The sequence below is a fragment of the Hoplias malabaricus genome, chromosome 2, assembly GCF_029633855.1.
Source record: "Hoplias malabaricus isolate fHopMal1 chromosome 2, fHopMal1.hap1, whole genome shotgun sequence".
NCBI lineage: Eukaryota > Metazoa > Chordata > Actinopteri > Characiformes > Erythrinidae > Hoplias > Hoplias malabaricus.
Genome location: NC_089801.1, coordinates 78800495 through 78818685, shown reverse-complemented (window position 1 = coordinate 78818685; position 18191 = coordinate 78800495). Strand labels below are relative to the sequence as shown.

Below are 18191 nucleotides of genomic sequence, written 5' to 3'. Positions count from 1 at the left end.
TAGTCTTTTTCATTTAATGAAAATATAGAATAGTCATAAAGTAAAACGGCATTTGAAAGAAATTTTGGAGGTGAGCAGAAGACCCGCTGTATGACTACTTTATATTTTCATTTAATTAAAATGAGGTCTGAAGTAAAAGCATCTCCTCGGTTTAAGAGTTCTGAAAGAGTCTCATCCTCATTTCATTACCATATTTAATATTAATTACACAGACTAGTCTGATTATTTAGGACTCCTATGTTTGTCTCACACACCTGTATAAAGAATTACTTTGATTCTAAAAGTCTGGCAGTTTTATTGTCATCACAGGTGTGTTGAGGGGGAAATGAAATGTAGTTTCTTTAGGACACAGTGGTAAAATAAGTAATATCTTTTTACAGCACTGACCCGTTTCTCTCAGCACAGATGCAAAACAAAACCCTGTAGGTGGGAATGTGACCCCATTGGCTGCAGCACTAAATGATGGATAGCTAATTCTGGCTGCTGATTGGCTTAATAAAAGTGACAGCCAACGAAAAGCTCATTCTCTGTTTAGGAGCCGTGCAAATCTGCCCCTCCTCTAGCTCAGGGAGAGCAGTGTGTCTCAAACAAATCATGGTCTCAGTCTCACCTCAAAAATACAGGATAAAACGCATCCCCAAAACACAACACGGCTTTTATTGTCCAAATATGAGACGGCTGATGACTCTAATCACATCCCCTTTTGCTCTGAATCTGACTCATGGGAATGTGTGTTTGTACAGAACAGTCAGAAAGGTGTGAGTCCGTGAACATACACTCAAACGCAAGGAATAACTCTGGCTGACTGGGTGGGCCTTGGTTCAATTTGGGTGTCCAGTAGAGTCAGATCACCACATTTACAAAGCATGCTGTGGCTACTCAATTCGCGTGACCTGCTGGATCTGGACTGCGCATGCGCAGAACTTCACACATGTAGCTTACAGGAGCAGAGAGTGTTTTCCAAAGCAGAGGAGAGCTTTATCTTTAAACACATATAAACACTGAGTTAGTCATTCCTCACAGTCCTTTACAGCTTTAAACAACTGGAGCCCCTGCAAAATGTGTTTATTTACTGCTGAAGATATTGTTGTGGTAGTCTTCTGTTTAAACAAAACATGACGGAATAACACTGAGGGACACACACCATTCAGCAAAACAGTGCTGTGTCTATTTACAATTATCCTCAGAGAAGAAATTAATGCAATTTAGAGCTATCAGCAAAGTCTACACATGCATAATGTTCTGTGCATATTCAGTCCAAATCAGGCAGCAGGCCAAATCTGATAGCAACACATGCTACAGAAGGAAGAGAGAATCTGAGCTTGCTGCCTAGAGGAAACAGGGTATCAGACTTAAGATCGAGCTCAATAAAGCAGATACAGGTCAGTAAAATAACGCTGTGATCGGACCCAATACAGATCTTTGAGATCGGATTAAGACATCCCTATAAATGACCAAAGTGACACTGGCTGCCTATCACAATAATAATAAACCTCTGTTTTGTTTTGTAGGCTGTATGACTGATAATATCACCATGGAAACACCATGTAAAGTCTGGTGTTCAGTCTGTTGTTCGTTACTCCAGCAGTGGAAAACAGTTTAAAGAAGTCCTGAAGTGATTGAAGAGACAATGTAGGACTAGCCAATCAGATTTATGCAAATATAAAAAATATATGTATTTTTGTAAAGATAATGATAGTCATGTTAAAGAGCATTAAATATCAAGTCTGAACTGACAGAACTGACCTGAGTGTCTCCAGTTTACAGAGTGAACTCTTCAGTGCAGCAGAGAGCTTCTCCACTCCTGAATCCTGCAGGTCATTGTTACTGAGGTCCAGTTCTTTCAGGGAGGAGTTCACCAGTAAAACTGAGCCCAGATCTTCACAAGACTTTTCCCCAAGTTTACACCCAGTTAATCTGTAAAGAGAGAGGACATTACTCACTGAATAGTTACAGGAACATTTCTGAAAGAATTGAGAAAGAGATGTTGATTTTATCTGCAGGTTTGATTTCATATTTACACTGCACTACGAATGTCACACTTAGTGAGTGATGGAGAAATATTACATATATTCATTTCTCACAAAATGTTTTTTGTGTGTGTCCTTCAGGAAAGTGCAGATAGAATCAGCTCCAGACTGATGTTAATGTGGCATAACAACTTCAAATAACCACACAGTGTTCAGTTGTGGATTAATAATTAAAGTGTACAAATCAATTTATACTAAAGTGGGCAGACACTAACATTTAAAGTCACCTGAGACCCCACCTTCCTCTTTCACCCTGTTACGTTAAGTTCCTGGTACGTTAAGCATGATTTATAAAACTTCTTTTTTCTCCTAGTTATTGAACAAAGTGGCTTCTGTTCTGCTCTAAAATTTAATCTGAATTTCCATTACATTACCTTTCACCAGTGGAGAGAACGGGAAAAAGGCAAGTCTAGTTTTGCTGGACCGCTACTGCACTGCGATGCACTCGTCACAGAAGCATCACTAATATTTCAGTAAAGTGAAGGCAGACATTCTTGTGCTTCCCCTGTCGATATATTTAAGGATATAATTTCCAAACAGATGAAAGGCGCCTTACAAACAGTTTTAATGGAAAGAAAAATAAATGATTATTTCAGTAACACAGAATTGATAGATGTTTGGACAATATGTTTTATAATATAATTATTTCAGGCCAAACCTTCCAGTCCCAAGTCTATTTCCCAGACCACAGCTGTCTCCCCGTGCTGTACTTTAAATGAGGAACAAGAAGAAAGGCTGGGGGGCTGCAGGGAGTTTGTGAAAATGGTTCTTTCCAAGGTCCCCCTGATAATCTATCCTGTCCCTACAGTTGTGACTACTTTGTTGCATTAGGTACTTTTTCCTCTAAACATCATTTTTGAGATCCAATACCTTTCACAGAAAAAATATGGTGGTGTGCTCCATCACAGAATCTATTTAGAGAAATGCAAATGAAGCACTGGGAACATTACACCTGTCTGAATAAATGAGCCAAAACATATCTGTGAATCTGTTTTCCTTTTCCCTTTTCTGAATGTACGTAGAATCACTGAACACACTAAACAAACAAAACAATAGAAATATAGATACACACTGAGTTGTCAATGCTTTTTAAGACGTATGGACATGTTCCCCTTTAGCTCATTTCCGCTGAAATCAAAGACCCATCAAAACAGTCTTAACTTATTTCCATTCAGGAATGAAATCACAGAAATCTCACCTGAGTGTCTCCAGTTTACAGTGTGAACTCTTCAGTGCCTCAGAGATCAGCTTCACTCCTGAATCCTGCAGCTCAGTGTTAATGAGGTCCAGCTCTTTCAGGGGTGAGTTTGGTGATTTCAGAACAGAGCAGAGACTTTCACAGGAATTCATCAACAGCTTACAGCAAGGCAATCTGCAATGTGAAGTAAATACAGATGTGAATTTCAGAGAGAAAAAGAGAGAGTAAATGTTCATTTTGGAATTGTGATTCATATCACACCTACACTGAACATCCCTAATGTACACACTGAGGTGAATTTACTGCAGAACTTTGTTGTGTAACATTTTAGACCCTGCCCCAAAACCAATCTAGAAATGTGTCTCCTTCAGCATCAGCACTGAAATATTAAAATAAATTCACTGAGACACAACACTCACACTGCCTTTCTGCAATTGCTCACAGCTGGGATCAGTCTCCAATAACCCTTCTCAGTGGTGTTGTACTTCCTCAAGTCCAGTTCATCCAGCACCTCATCTGAGTTCACGAGCATGTAGGCTAACGCTAAACACTCTCCAGTAGACAGTCTCTTATCTGAGCCTTTCTCTGATTTGAGATACTCCTGGATTTTACTGGATAAAGAGGAATGATCCATTTCAGTGAGACAGAGGAACAGATTGATAGATCTGTCAGAAGGAAGATCCTCTGATGTTATTATGCGTTTGATGAACTGAACTGCTTTCTTGATGCTCTCAGAGCTGCTCACTGTGTGTGTCAGTAGGTCCTGCAGGAGTTGTTGATTGGACTCCAGTGAGATGCCCAACAGAAAACGGAGAAACAGATCCAGGTGTCCAGTCTTACTCTTTAAAGCTGTACGCACAGCTCCCTTCAGCAGCTCGTCCAGTGAAACACTGTCAGACCACTTCATGTTTTTCGGCTTCAGAAGCTGCAGTTCCTCCGTGTTGTTGTTCACACAGCAGTGAAACACATAGAAAGCAGCCAGGAACTCCTGAAAGCTCAGATGCACAAAGCAGTAAACCTTCCTCTGGTAAAGCACAGACTCCTCCCTAAAGATCTCAGTGCAAATCCCAGAGTACACTGAGGCCTCAGTGGCATCAATCCCACACTCTCTCAGGTCGTCTTCATAGAACATCACATTGCCCTTCATCAGCTGTTTGAAAGCCAGTTCAGACAGTTTCAGAAACATGCTCCTGTTGCATCTCAGGTGTTCCTGTAGAGTTCCTCTCTCATCTTCCTCCTCATACTTCTCCTTCCTCATGATTGTCTGAGTGCACAGGAAGTGTGAGTACATTGCAGTCAGAGTTTTAGGGATTTCTGTGGTCCCTTGTTTCATGATTCGCTGAAGCACAGTCGCTGAGATCCAGCAGAAGACTGGAATGTGGCACATGATGTGGAGACTCCTCGTCGTCTTAATGTGGGAGATGACACTGTCGGCTTGGTGTTGGTCACTAATCCTCTTCCTGAAGTACTCCTCCTTCTGTGGATCATTGAATCCCTGAATTTCTGTCACACGGCTGATGTACTGAGAGGGGATCTGATTGGCTGCTGCTGGTCTGGAGGTTATCCAGATGTGAGCAGAGGGAAGCAGGTCTCCTTTGATGAGGTTTGTCATCAACACGTCCACTGAAGACACCTTGGTCACGTCTGACACTTTCTCACACTCTGAGAACTTCAGTGGAATTCTGCTTTCATCGAGGCCGTCAAATATGAACACAGTTTTACACACGTCATATTCCTTTGTGTCCAGACCTCGGAGCTCAGGATGGAGGTCACACAGAAGTCCATGAAGACTGTACTGTTTGTCTTTAATAAGGTTCAACTCTCGGAATGGAAGCACAAACATGAACTCTATATCCTGATTGGCTTTTCCTTCAGCCCAGTCCAGAATGAACTTCTGCACAGAGACAGTTTTTCCAATGCCAGCAATGCCTTTAGTCAGAACACTTTTAAGATTTTCCACTTGTGGATCTTTATCTTCTTCACGTCTCACATCTTCATCCATCACAGCTCTGGTGTCGTCTTCTTCCATTTCTCCCATCGTACACTGTACAGGGTTAAATATGTCTAAACAGTTTATTGGTGTATCTGGCAGGTTTTGTTTCCAGGGTGTGTTTTCAATCTGTAAAACTTCATGTTCCTGATTCACTCCTTCCCTCTCTCCCTCGATGATGTAGAGCTGAGTGTAAACCCTGTTCAGGAGGATTTTATTCTCTTGTGTTTTGAATCCCTCAAATAAGCTCTCGTACTTGTTCTTCAGGCTGATTTTGTTTCTCTCTGAGACACTGAGCAGGACATCATCCACTGGTTTGTATTCCTCCAGCTCCATGGACTCCTCCGTGTGTGGAAACTGAACAGAGCCTGTTTTAAACCTCTTTCTGCAGCAGGGACAGGTCAAGTCTCCTGAGTGAACAGACTGGTCCCTAAGGCTCCTGATGCACTGTCTACAAAAAGAGTGTCCACAGGTGATAGAGCCTGGATCTGTCTGAATCTGCTCACACACTCCACACCTGGAACCATCCTGAAGCAGCACATCCCTCCCAGAGCTAGAGGAGAAATACAAGAGTTGATGAATCAGAATGTGTAAGTGTGAGAGAGTCTGAAACTTGAACAAGACTTAAACATAAGTTCGTACAAGTAAGTAACTTACTGACAACTCAGTTCAACCAAAGAGAAGCTACTCTCCATTTCTTAATCTAATAATAATCATTTTAGCACAGAGGGTAATGTGTTACTGACACAGAAACTTAAACCTGAGAAAATAAACACGATTTGTATTTACAGAAAATAAATCAATGTCACATATTTAGAAAAGTGGATCACCTGCCTGACACAAGGTGCTAAGAAATGGAACCAATGTTGTTTCTCATCTTTACTTCAGTAATGTACTGTTCACAGGATGTTACAAAAAATCACAAATGAACACTTCACTGTTTGCATATTCCCTTTAGAACTGATCTTAATATTTTAATATTTAAAACTCATTCTGAAATACATCAAAGGAGAGGAATTAGAAACTAAAAGTGAATGAGTACATTTACATATTCTCACAATCATACTTCAGTAGACAAAGAACAAAGCCTGAAATACATTACTGGAGGATTTAGAACTACCTCTGAAAAGCAGAGGTTTCTGGTAGTGGACTCTGTAATAAACTAAACTCAGCACAAAAAGTAAGGAAATGTGTGTTTGTAGATTATTTATTTGTTGTAACAATGCTTCTTGGCAATGAATCTTATACCATTGGAAAGTCTGTTAATTTCCCTTTTAAATGGTGACACATTTGTAAGTAACATGCATTTGTGGAATGAGCAGTAGAGCTGAGTATGTGGGTTGCACCCATGAAAAATTGCCAAATCCTTTCTCTCCACAAACACAGCGCACTCCACTAACACCACACAAACATAGCACACTCCGCTAAAAACGCACTCTCCACTAACACACCACATACTCCACAAACACCGCACACTAACAACACACCACACAAACACCGCACTCTCCACTAACACAACACAAACACAAAAGAAAATTCAAGAAAAAATTAAAAGGCTGCTTGTCATGGTAAAACTCACTAGAATGTAGTTCTTTGGAAGCAAATCTGTCTCATCGGCTTTTGAAATATTACCACCTTTGAATTTGTAGCTGAATATTTTGCTTCGCAATTATGCATCTGAAAATAATTTCTCTTGAATTGAACAAGCTTAAAAAAATTCTAACAATTTATTTCAAAGTTGCTCAGATTCGGAAGACGAAATTCAGATACCAGAATATGAGTAACAAAAAATTCAGATCCAGGACACCAAGGATGAGCAATCGATTCATTAGGATTTTCTCTTTCGCCTTAAATGGTGCAGTAGTTGCATTCTGTCGCCGCTAGATGGAGAAATAAGAACACAATTTCCATACCGTGGAAAAACTACACGTTTAGCTTCCTTCCGCAGATATTATCTCTTTATTTTCCAGTGTCTCAAAAATCTAAAAGGCTCATTAAAGACACAATATAACAGACTATTGATGTCCTGAAGATGAAGAAATTTTACTGTGGAATTTTTGTAATGGTCCTGTGAATATAGAAAGTGACATGATGAATATGTAGAAACATGAACTGTGGAGTAAATGTCCTATGGCATTTTTATTTTTTTAATTGTCAGATTATCAAGAATCTGATATTGATTTTACAGAAGGTGTAGCACAAATATAATATCCCTAAGTGCAGAGTTTAATTCATAAAATTGTGTTTGTTTAATCACTTAATGTCGGTGAGTGTATATTCACAATGTCTGGTTATTTCTAGCATTATTATAAATATTTATGTAGACATTTGTGTTTGTAGAGCTGAAGAGCTTAGTTTGTGGGAGGAGCAGTAGAGCCGAGTGTGTGGGAGAAGCAGTGGAGCAAAGTGTGTGGGAGGAGCAGTGGAGCGGAGTGTGTGGGAGGAGCAGTGGAGCGGAGTGTGTGGGAGGAGCAGTGGAGCTGAGTGTGTGGGAGGAGCAGTGGAGCGGAGTGTGTGGGAGGAGCAGTGGAGCTGAGTGTGTGGGAGGAGCAGTGGAGCGGAGTGTGTGGGAGGAGCAGTGGAGCGGAGTGTGTGGGAGGAGCAGTGGAGCTGAGTGTTAGGGTTAGCCTAATTTGCCAAACACCGCACACTCCACTAACACACCACACTCCAGTAACACACCACACACACTCCACAAACACTATACACTCGACAAACACTGCACACTCCACAAACACACCACGACAACAGCGCACACATACCACACACTCCACTATCACATCACATCGAGTTAGCTGATGTTCTCACCTCCATTTTCAACCTGCCCCTCAGCAAGAGCATCATTCCAACCTGCTACAAAACCAAAACCATCATCCCCCTCCCCAAGAACCCCCCCCCCGTCTGAATGACTACAGGCCAGTGGCACTCACTCCGACCATTATGAAGTGCTTTGAGAGAGTGGTGCTGACCCACATCCAGCGCAGTATACCAGATACCCTGGACCCCCTGCAGTACGCCTACCATGCCAACAGATCCACCTCGGATTGCATTGCTGCTGCCTTCCACTATTCTCTCTCTCACCTGGAAAATAAAGACTATGTCCGGATGCTCTTTGTGGACTACAGTTCCACCTTTAACACGGTCATCCCTCACAAACTTACCCACAAACTGTCCACACTCGGCCTGCACCCCACCCTCTGCCACTGGCTTTTGGACTTCCTGACTGGCAGGCCCCAGTCTGCCAGGTTGGCAACAGGACTTCAGCCAGTATCACCACTTACATTGGGCTTCCACAGGGATGTGTCCTCAGCACCATCCTCTACACCCTGTTCACCCATGACTGTGTCACCTATCACAAGGACAACATCATCCTCAAGTTTGCAGATGACACTGCAGTGATAGGACACATCACTGATGGAGATGAAGAGGCCTACAGGAGGGAGATGACCAGGCTGGCAGCATGGTGTGAGGACAACAACCTCACCCTCAACACAGACAAGACGAAGGAGCTGATAGTGAATATAAGGGAAGAAAAAAGGAAAAAAAAAAAAAAAAAAAAAAATAAATAAAATAAAAAAATAAAAAAATAAAAAAAAGACCTCAACAGCCACTGTTCATTCGGGAGCTTGAAGTAGAGAGGGTGAGCAGCTTTAAATACCTGGGCATCCACATCAGTGAGGACTTTGCATGGACATTGAACACCATGCAGCTGGTCAAAAGGCTCAGCAGCGGTTGTATTTCCTGAGGAGGCTGAGAAAATTTGTGATGTCACCCAGAACCCTCGGAAATTTTTTATAGCTGTGTCATCAAGAGCCTCCTGACCAGCTGTATCACCGTGTGGTATAGCAGCACGACTGTGATGGACAGAAAACGCTTGCAGAGAGTGGTGAAGACTGCTGAGAAGATCACCAGGACTCCACTACCCTCTCTGCAAAGTATCTACCACCAGAGAGTCCGCAGTAGAGCTGCCTCCATCCTTAAAGACCCCATCCACCCCCAGCATGGACTGTTCACACTTCTGCCCTCAGGCCAGAGGTACAGAAGTGTCACATGCAAGACCACTAGGTTAAAGAACTCTTTCTTCCCCACTGCCATCAGACTCCTGAACCTACCTCAGAAACACACGAATAATACACCACGCACTCCACAAACACACTACACAAACACACCACACAAACACCACACACTCCACACAAACACAGCACACTCCACTAACACATCACACAAACACAGCACATACTAAAACTCACTAGAATGTGGTTCATGTCTCACCTCGGATCAGAACTGATTCTTTCATTGCTGAATTGTGGAGGCTGAAACATTGACTTGTTGCTCTTCAGAGACACACAGCTGGGCTCTGGAGATTCTGCTCTGAATGTCTGCTCTCTGGAAATGTGAAGTGTAGACATAAGGAAGAGTTAAAGCTACGCTAGGCACTTTACACTCCACAAACTCACCACTAACACAACACACAAACACCACACACTCCATTAACAAGCACCGTGCACTCTGCCACACTCTGATTAAAAGGAGAAATATATATGTGTTACTAAAGAATTATCAATAAAATCTTGAAAATGAAATCTGCTGCCAATTATTTTTATCACTGATTTCTATACATTTTGTCAGTTAATTTTTGTAGCCTTACCACACAGACACTGCACAAACCACTAACACACCACACACTCCACAAACACACCACAAACACTGCACACTTCACTGACACACCACACACTCCACAAATACACCACACAGACACTGCACACTCCACTAACACACCACACACTCCACAAATACACAACACAGACACTGTACATTCCACTAACACACAACACACACTGCACATTCCACTAAAACTCTACACAAACACTGCACACTCCACTAAAACTCTACACAAACACTGCACACTCCACTAAAACTCTACACAAACACTGCACACTCCACTAAAACTCTTCACAAACACACCACACTCCACTAAAACTCTACAAAAACACCTCAAACCCCACTAACACACCACACTCCAGTAACACACTACACTGCACACTCCACAAACACACAGCAAAAACACAGCACACACACACACAAGAAAACTCAAGAAAAATTTAAAAGGCTGCTTGTTGAGGCGAGTCATGCTAAAACTCACTAAAATGTGGTTTATGTCTCACCTCAGATCAGGACTGATTCTTTCATTGCTGAATTGTGGAGGCTGAAACATTGACTTGTTGCTCTTCAGAGACACACAGCTGGGCTCTGGAGATTCTGCTCTGAATGTCTGCTCTCTGGAAATGTGAAGTGGAGACATAAGGAAGAGTTAAAGCTACGCTAGACACTTTACACTCCACAAAAACTGCACACTCCACTAACACACACCACAAAGACCGCACACCCCACTAACACACCACACTGCACTAACACACCGCACAAACACGGCACACTCCACTAACACACAGCAAAAACACACAAGAAAACTCAAGAAAAAATTAAAAGGCTGCTTGTTGAGGCGACTCATGCTAAAACTCACTAGAATGTGGTTCATGTCTCACCTCAGATCAGAACTGATTCTTTCATTGCTGAATTGTGGAGGCTGAACCATTGAGTTGTTGCTCTTCAGAGACACACAGCTGGGGTCTGGAGATTCTGCTCTGAACGTCTGCTCTCTGGAAATGTGAAGTGGAGACATAAGGAAGAGTTAAAGCTACGCTAGACACTTTACACTCCACAAACACACTACTAACACAACACACAAACACCACACACTCCATTAACAAGCACCGTGCACTCTGCCACACTCTGATTAAAAGGAGAAATATATCTTTGTTACTAAAGAATTATCAATAAAATCTTGAAAATGAAATCTGCTGCCAATTATTTTTATCACTGATTTCTATACATTTTGTCAGTTAATTTTTGTAGCCTTACCACACAGACACTGCACAAACCACTAACACACCACACACTCCACAAACACACCACAAACACTGCACACTTCACTGACACACCACACACTCCACAAATACACCACACAGACACTGCACACTCCACTAACACACGACACACTCCACAAGTACACAACACAGACACTGTACATTCCACTAACACACAACACACACTGCACATTCCACTAACACACCATACACTCCACAAACACCGAACACTCCACTAACACACCACACACTCCAACACATCACACAAACACTTCAGACTCCAACAATACTGCAAACTCCACGTACAGACAACACAAACACAGAACACTCCACTAAAACATAACAGACTCCAATAAAGCACCACAAACACAGAACACTCTACACAAACACTGCACACTCCACTAAAACACTACACAAACACTGCACACTCCACTAAAACTCTACACAAACACTGCACACTCCACTAAAACTCTACACAAACACTGCACACTCCACTAAAACTCTACAAAAACACCTCAAACCCCACTAACACACCACACTCCAGTAACACACTACACTGCACACTCCACAAACACACAGCAAAAACACAGCACACACACACACAAGAAAACTCAAGAAAAATGAAAAGGCTGCTTGTTGAGGCGAGCCATGCTAAAACTCACTAAAATGTGGTTCATGTCTCACCTCAGATCAGGACTGATTCTTTCATTGCTGAATTGTGGAGGCTGAAACATTGACTTGTTGCTCTTCAGAGACACACAGCTGGGCTCTGGAGATTCTGCTCTGAATGTCTGCTCTCTGGAAATGTGAAGTGGAGACATAAGGAAGAGTTAAAGCTACGCTAGACACTTTACACTCCACAAAAACTGCACACTCCACTAACACACACCACAAAGACCGCACACCCCACTAACACACCACACTGCACTAACACACTGCACAAACACGGCACACTCCACTAACACACAGCAAAAACACACAAGAAAACTCAAGAAAAAATTAAAAGGCTGCTGGTTGAGGCGACTCATGCTAAAACTCACTAGAATGTGGTTCATGTCTCACCTCAGATCAGAACTGATTCTTTCATTGCTGAATTGTGGAGGCTGAACCATTGAGTTGTTGCTCTTCAGAGACACACAGCTGGGCTCTGGAGATTCTGCTCTGAATGTCTGCTCTCTGGAAATGTGAAGTGGAGACATAAGGAAGAGTTAAAGCTACGCTAGACACTTTACACTCCACAAACACACTACTAACACAACACACAAACACCACACACTCCATTAACAAGCACCGTGCACTCTGCCACACTCTGATTAAAAGGAGAAATATATCTTTGTTACTAAAGAATTATCAATAAAATCTTGAAAATGAAATCTGCTGCCAATTATTTTTATCACTGATTTTTATAAATTTTGTCAGTTAATTTTTGTAGCTTTATATAATGAATAGTACAATTATCACTAGAACCCCCTCCATTCACCACATCACTCCTGTCTTTAAAAGCTCCACTGGGTCCTTGTCAAGTGCCGCATCGATTACAAAATCCTTCTGCTCACATTCAAGGCCATCCACAGTTTTTCTCCTCCATATCTTTCCAATCTTCTCCATGTTGCTACTCCCCCTCACACCCTCAGATCATCTCTCTCCATTCATCTGACTGTCCCTTCCACCTGTCTCACTACCATGGGGAGTAGAGCCTTCAGCCGATCTGCTCCCCAGATTTGGAATTCTTTACCACCGGACATAAGGAATATAAACTCACATTTACAATTCAAGTCGACACTCAAAACCCACCTGTTTAAGACTGACTCAGTTGTGTTGTCTTATTCTAACTTGTTTTAATGTTGCTTACTCTTTTGTTCCTTTATTATTTATTCTATTGTCTACTTTTTTTCTGTAAGGTTTCCTTGAGTGACAGTAGAAATAAAATGTATTATTATTAAAACACACACACACACACACACGCACACACACACTCAAGAAAAACCTAAAAGGCTCTTTGTTACTAGGGATGGGACGTTCCACACACTGTTGAAGCATTTCTCGTGAAACAATGTTTTTTTAGTATTAGGTTGAATGTGTGTTTTCAAAAGCTGGTGATATCATTAGTAAAAGAAGGAGCAGATTAATCCACAGTGCAGCAGAACAAGTAATCTTACTGAATAAAAATACTTACATCTATATCTGCTTAAGACAATGTGTGCTACTTATTTAAACTTAACATTCTTATTTATCCCTCGAATATTCCATAATTAAATGCTGCATCGTACGACTGGGACCTCTGGGAATCAACATCACTGACAAGTGAGTAGCAGGAATCAATAAAACTGGAAAAAAGTAATGATGTGTAAAATCAGTAATAGAAAGTAACGCACTTTGAGTCTGAAGTTCTGTTTCCGCTGCTGAAGTTAGTCTCCATCATGAAGTTTCTATACTTTATAGATAAAGCTGGACACTGCACATTCTTCTCTGCTTCCTGTGAAAAGATATTCTCATTAAAGGCTGGACGATACGAACCAAAATTTATATCACAATATATTTCTTAATTTAGGTCGATACGATAATTCTCATATCGATATGAACAATAAAAAAAGCCCAAAAAAAACTGCCAAGAACTGAAAGAAACAAGACATTACCATCAAACAACACCCTCTTGGCTTCATCAATATTAATATTGATAAACTAACTTTAAAATTGATTAAAAATTAAAATTTTATTTTAAATTATATAATTTATAATATATATATTGATAAAAAATATTGTCCAGCCCTAAAACAGTTCAATAAAACCAGAAAAGTGACAAAGAGAGAGAGAGAGAGAGAGAGAGAGAGAGAGAGAGAGAGAGAGAGAGAGAGAGAGAAAAAGAGCCAGAGAGAATCCGCTGTCTGCTCTGTTACATTGGTTGTACGCTGCTGATGGAGGTGTGTTGTGGATTGTTTGAAGGCACTGAAAATAGTGCACTGTGTGTTCAGACTAATGCAGAAATGTCAGAAAAACAAAACAACAAATTACTTAATGACTAGGGCACTGACACAGCCTGTGACATTAACACATACACAGTGAGTTTGTGACACACAGACAGAGCTCCTGTTTCATCTACTATCTCATACATCGCTCATATGAAGCAATTACTGTAATGTAATGTTTAAACTGTGTTTTAAAGTGTGTTTATACCTGAAAGTCTGGACCATGCTTGGACCAAGTTCATGTTTTTGTTAACGTTGTGTACATTTGATTAGTAAGGTTTGTTTTATCGAGCTCATTAAAGACCTTTGTTTTTAAAACTGTTTATTTACCTGCATTTTATTTGTATTTTCGGTTCCATCTTTAAAGGCTGAACTCACTGGTGCGTCTGATTAATGCTGTGTCCCAAACCACAACTGACTGAACTTGACCTTCTACAGAGTGCCCTTCTGATAATGAAGCATTACCATTTTTAATACCCTTTGTAGTACGCTAGTGTGCACTTTGGAATAATGCAGAAGTAATGCAGTGGGAATCACAGTTGTTTAAATTTTAAAATGTATTTCTGTTTACTACAGTATCACACAACACAACAAGACAGTTACTGTGTCAGAGACTGAAGAGAAGTGATGTGTTATTTTTCCCTCATCTAAGTTAAAACACTCAGAACCACATAAATGTTTTAAATTAAATGATGTTAACTGATAACACACTTTGTACTTGGCTTCGTATGGTTATGGAAATGAATTTCAGATAAAAAATAAACAGATCTAAACAGTTTTAGATCTGTTCTAGGTGTTTTGTGTTTGTTTGTTTGGTTGATTTTTTGTGATGGCGGTGAATAAATTGCCCTTTCACATCCATCTCTGTCTTTTGTACTGACTCAACTTCCTGTAATTTGTCATAAAGTCTGAATATCCAAAACAAAGTGTTTTCATATGGCAGGAAAACCTGATCAGATGAAACAACACCCAAAACAGGAACCCATCCTCTTCTAGTCAAGACTCCCCAAAAAGAACAGTTCTCTTGCTATGAGCAGACAGACCGCAAAGCAGGTAGAACACCTCAGCATTCACTGATTTCATTCACTTTATACCATAGTGTGAGGATTGAAACATAGTAAAACTTATTTAAAAAGCTTATCAATAAACTTATTCTGGTCTGAGAAGAGTTTGAATTTGAATCTAAAATATTCAACACAGTATATAAGCCAAAGGATAAGAGAAATGAAATACCCAAGCTCCCAGAGAAGTCTTTAAAAATGTTAAAGTCTACATTTAGAAAGATGAACTCTATCTAGAGAAGGTTCACAGACTAAACCCCTGTAAGAGTCTGAAGATATTTACGGTGATTTTCTTCCCCTTTTTGGATTCATGTACAGTAAGCTAAAACTGTACCCAAGGAAAACATAATCCTGAGTTTTTAAGTTTTAACGCAGTATTTTCGCAGTTTTTTCCCCTTTGTCTTTTGACAGAAAGCGCCCCGATTCTGTTTCGTTGCTGTTCACTGCTGGGTTTTCAGTTGATCTGCTTTAAACCAATAGCAGCGACAAACCCGCCTTCTTCTAGAGAAACTAAGAAGATGATTGTCTGAGGTGACTGCTCCTGTTGCTGATTGGCTTAAAAAACTAACAAAAATAAATGTAATCTGATTGGCTGCAGCAGTAGGAAGAAGAAGGGTGTAGTGTTGAAACCGAAAGCAGTTCAATAGAACCGTAAACTGTGTTAAAAATGACTCTAAACTAAACAATACTCTTGTTGTAAACTCAGATGTGGTCTATATTTGATTTCAGCAAACCAATAAACACAGAACCAACTTGAGAGTAAACCACCGAGAACAGCTACAAACACAGGGCTCTCTCTTTAACTCGCGGGATAGTGTTCACATTAATGTTATAATGTTTTAATGTTATTAAGACTCACCGTCTCAAACCCCAGCGGCTTTGTCTAGTTTCTCTTCTGACTTCTTTCGTCTGCTTCTTCCTGTCTCCTCTGAGACCGTACACTCACAGAGTGAGAGAGAGGACTGAGGAAAAACCGTTACATGCGGGGGGTGGCAGCCGCAGTCACAGAACAGCTGTCGTCACAGAACAGAGTGTAGCAGGTCCGTAAAGTTACGTTGATTTGAGATATTCAGCGGATATTCCGGGCTCCCCCCTCCTCTTGCTCACAAACTGTGGAGTAAGATCACTGTAGAAAATAAATGTGAACACCCGTGTATTATCGGTTTGAGTGAAATTAAAAACTTGTACGTATACTGTGTGTTAGCATTATAATTTAACAGGGGTTGCGTTTTATTTTTAATGGATTATAAAACCATCTTTAAATTAAGTTTCATGAAATTAAATATGCTTTGCCTGTTTACAAATTTTTAATTATAGATAATAAACATGGGAATATTTCTATTATCTGGCATTATAATTCCACAGAACTATACATTATATCCATCCATCCATCCATTATCTGTAACCGCTTATCCAATTTAGGGTCGCGGGGGGTCCAGAGCCTACCTGGAATCATCGGGTGCAAGGCGGGAATACACCCTGGAGGGGACGCCAGTCCTTCACAGGGCAACACAGACACACTCACACCTACGGACACTTTCAAGTAGGCAATCCACCTGCAACGTTTGTTTTTGGACTGTGGGAGGAAACCGGAGCACCCGGAGGAAACCCACGCGGACACGGGGAGAACAGACCAACTCCTCACAGACAGTCACCCGGAGCTGGAATTGAACCCACAACCTCCAGGCCCCTGGAGCTGTGTGACTGCGACACTACCTGTCTGGAAGAAGCCTTGGAAGGAACCAGACTTTGACGGGGGCCTTTTAACGGAATCCATTTTAAAAGTAACCCTCCGAGCACCGTCCATCCTCCATTCAGTGACACACACCCCTCCCCTCCCCCAACACACACACACACACACACACTCCTTAAATGACCATGGTCTGGAAGAAGAGCCAGAATTAAAGGATGACGTCACAGATTCAGTTCAGTGGAAAAGTTTGGACGCCCCCCAGTCACCTACAAGTTTATTGTTTCTCTTCATTTATTTATTTTGTGTTCATCTCCTTCACCTCAGAAACTCAACCATGTACTCAGGTGTACCCAAACTTGTGATGAACTGCACTGAAGCTGCTGATAGAAAGGAGGCGTGTCACGGCTGTTGTGTCAGAACCTCGTATCTCTAAAGAGTGCCTTTACAGGAGCAGTGAAGTGAAGCCCTGGTCTTCAGCTTCAGAACAGAACTCACAGCCCTGAAAATCCCAGCTCTGGAGCTTTTTAACATCTGAAGGAGTTCAGAGATCTTTGGCACGTTCTCAACAAGCTCCACGATAAAGTTCATTACTGGAACCACCTTGAAACAGATTTTACACAGATTCCTGAAGATAGTTGAAGATTTACTGAAGCTCCATCTGACACAACCCCACTGAATATTCACAACCATCCCAACCCCCTGAGGAGACACCATCACACAGACTACACCCTGAATAGAGGGCTTCAGAGTGTGTGTGTGTGTGTGGAGATGCAGTAGAAAGACAGACTTCTGTTTTTTAAGAGATTTATTAAATGTTCATAATATTAAACTTTAATAAAAGTATATTTCAGAATTCTTCTTTTCCACCAACAAACATCACTCTTTCATTTCCCCCCACAACAAACCCCCAGAATCCAATCTCACAGAAAGGAGAAGAGTTTCTTAGAGAAGGCCCATCTTTTCCTATGTTTGTGTTTCCTTTCAGCTTTAAGACACAGCTCTTAACCCCCGTCCACTCAGCATCAACACACTGTCTGTGCTCAGTTTACACCATTAACCAGATTAACAAGAACAAAGACAGTTCAGTGTTAGCCCACACTTACATTGTGTTTGGCGTCGTTTGAAAACTAAATATTTATGTTTACATCAGGGATATAAAAGAGAGAGAAGTGCAGGGGTGTAGTGTTCACTCAGATCCAGGTTTTATCACTGTTTTGTCCCTGAAGAGTCTCTCTGCTCGCTTTCTTTTACAAACTGAGCTTCATTTCTGTTTCATCGTCTTTTGTGATTCTCCTCACATTTTAAAGCAGCAGCTCGTTTGACAGAAAA

At 41.1% G+C, this 18191-nt stretch overlaps 3 protein-coding genes across 3 annotated transcripts in view; all 3 read right to left on the bottom strand.

Annotated features, from left to right (window-relative positions):
- LOC136678193 (NLR family CARD domain-containing protein 3-like) overlaps positions 1 to 18191 on the bottom strand; it is a 119856-nt gene that overhangs the window by 6825 nt on the left and 94840 nt on the right. Inside the window, exon 8 of the mRNA XM_066656140.1 lies at positions 1747 to 1917. Within this exon, the coding sequence (XP_066512237.1) occupies positions 1747 to 1917 (171 nt within the window). The remainder of the gene's footprint in view (positions 1 to 1746; positions 1918 to 18191) is intronic.
- Positions 2806 to 18191, bottom strand: part of LOC136687628 (NACHT, LRR and PYD domains-containing protein 3-like) — a 29025-nt gene continuing 13639 nt past the window's right edge. Inside the window, exon 7 of the mRNA XM_066662138.1 lies at positions 2806 to 3386. Within this exon, the coding sequence (XP_066518235.1) occupies positions 3225 to 3386 (162 nt within the window). The 3' untranslated portion in view covers positions 2806 to 3224. The remainder of the gene's footprint in view (positions 3387 to 18191) is intronic.
- LOC136687634 (NLR family CARD domain-containing protein 3-like) lies at positions 3644 to 8032 on the bottom strand. The gene is made up of 4 exons (XM_066662141.1): positions 8027 to 8032; positions 6717 to 6727; positions 5272 to 5771; positions 3644 to 5187 (listed from the first exon to the last, which is right to left on the bottom strand). The coding sequence occupies exons 1-4, from the start codon at positions 8030 to 8032 to the stop codon at positions 3644 to 3646; spliced, it is 2061 nt and encodes a 686-aa protein (XP_066518238.1).

Excerpts from the sequence above, each read along its gene's own strand:
- LOC136687634 (XM_066662141.1), bottom strand. Across the intron at positions 5,188-5,271 it reads CATATTTAACCCTGTACAGT|TGGAAAATCTTAAAAGTGTT; the intron begins GTACGATGGGAG and ends AAGATCCACAAG.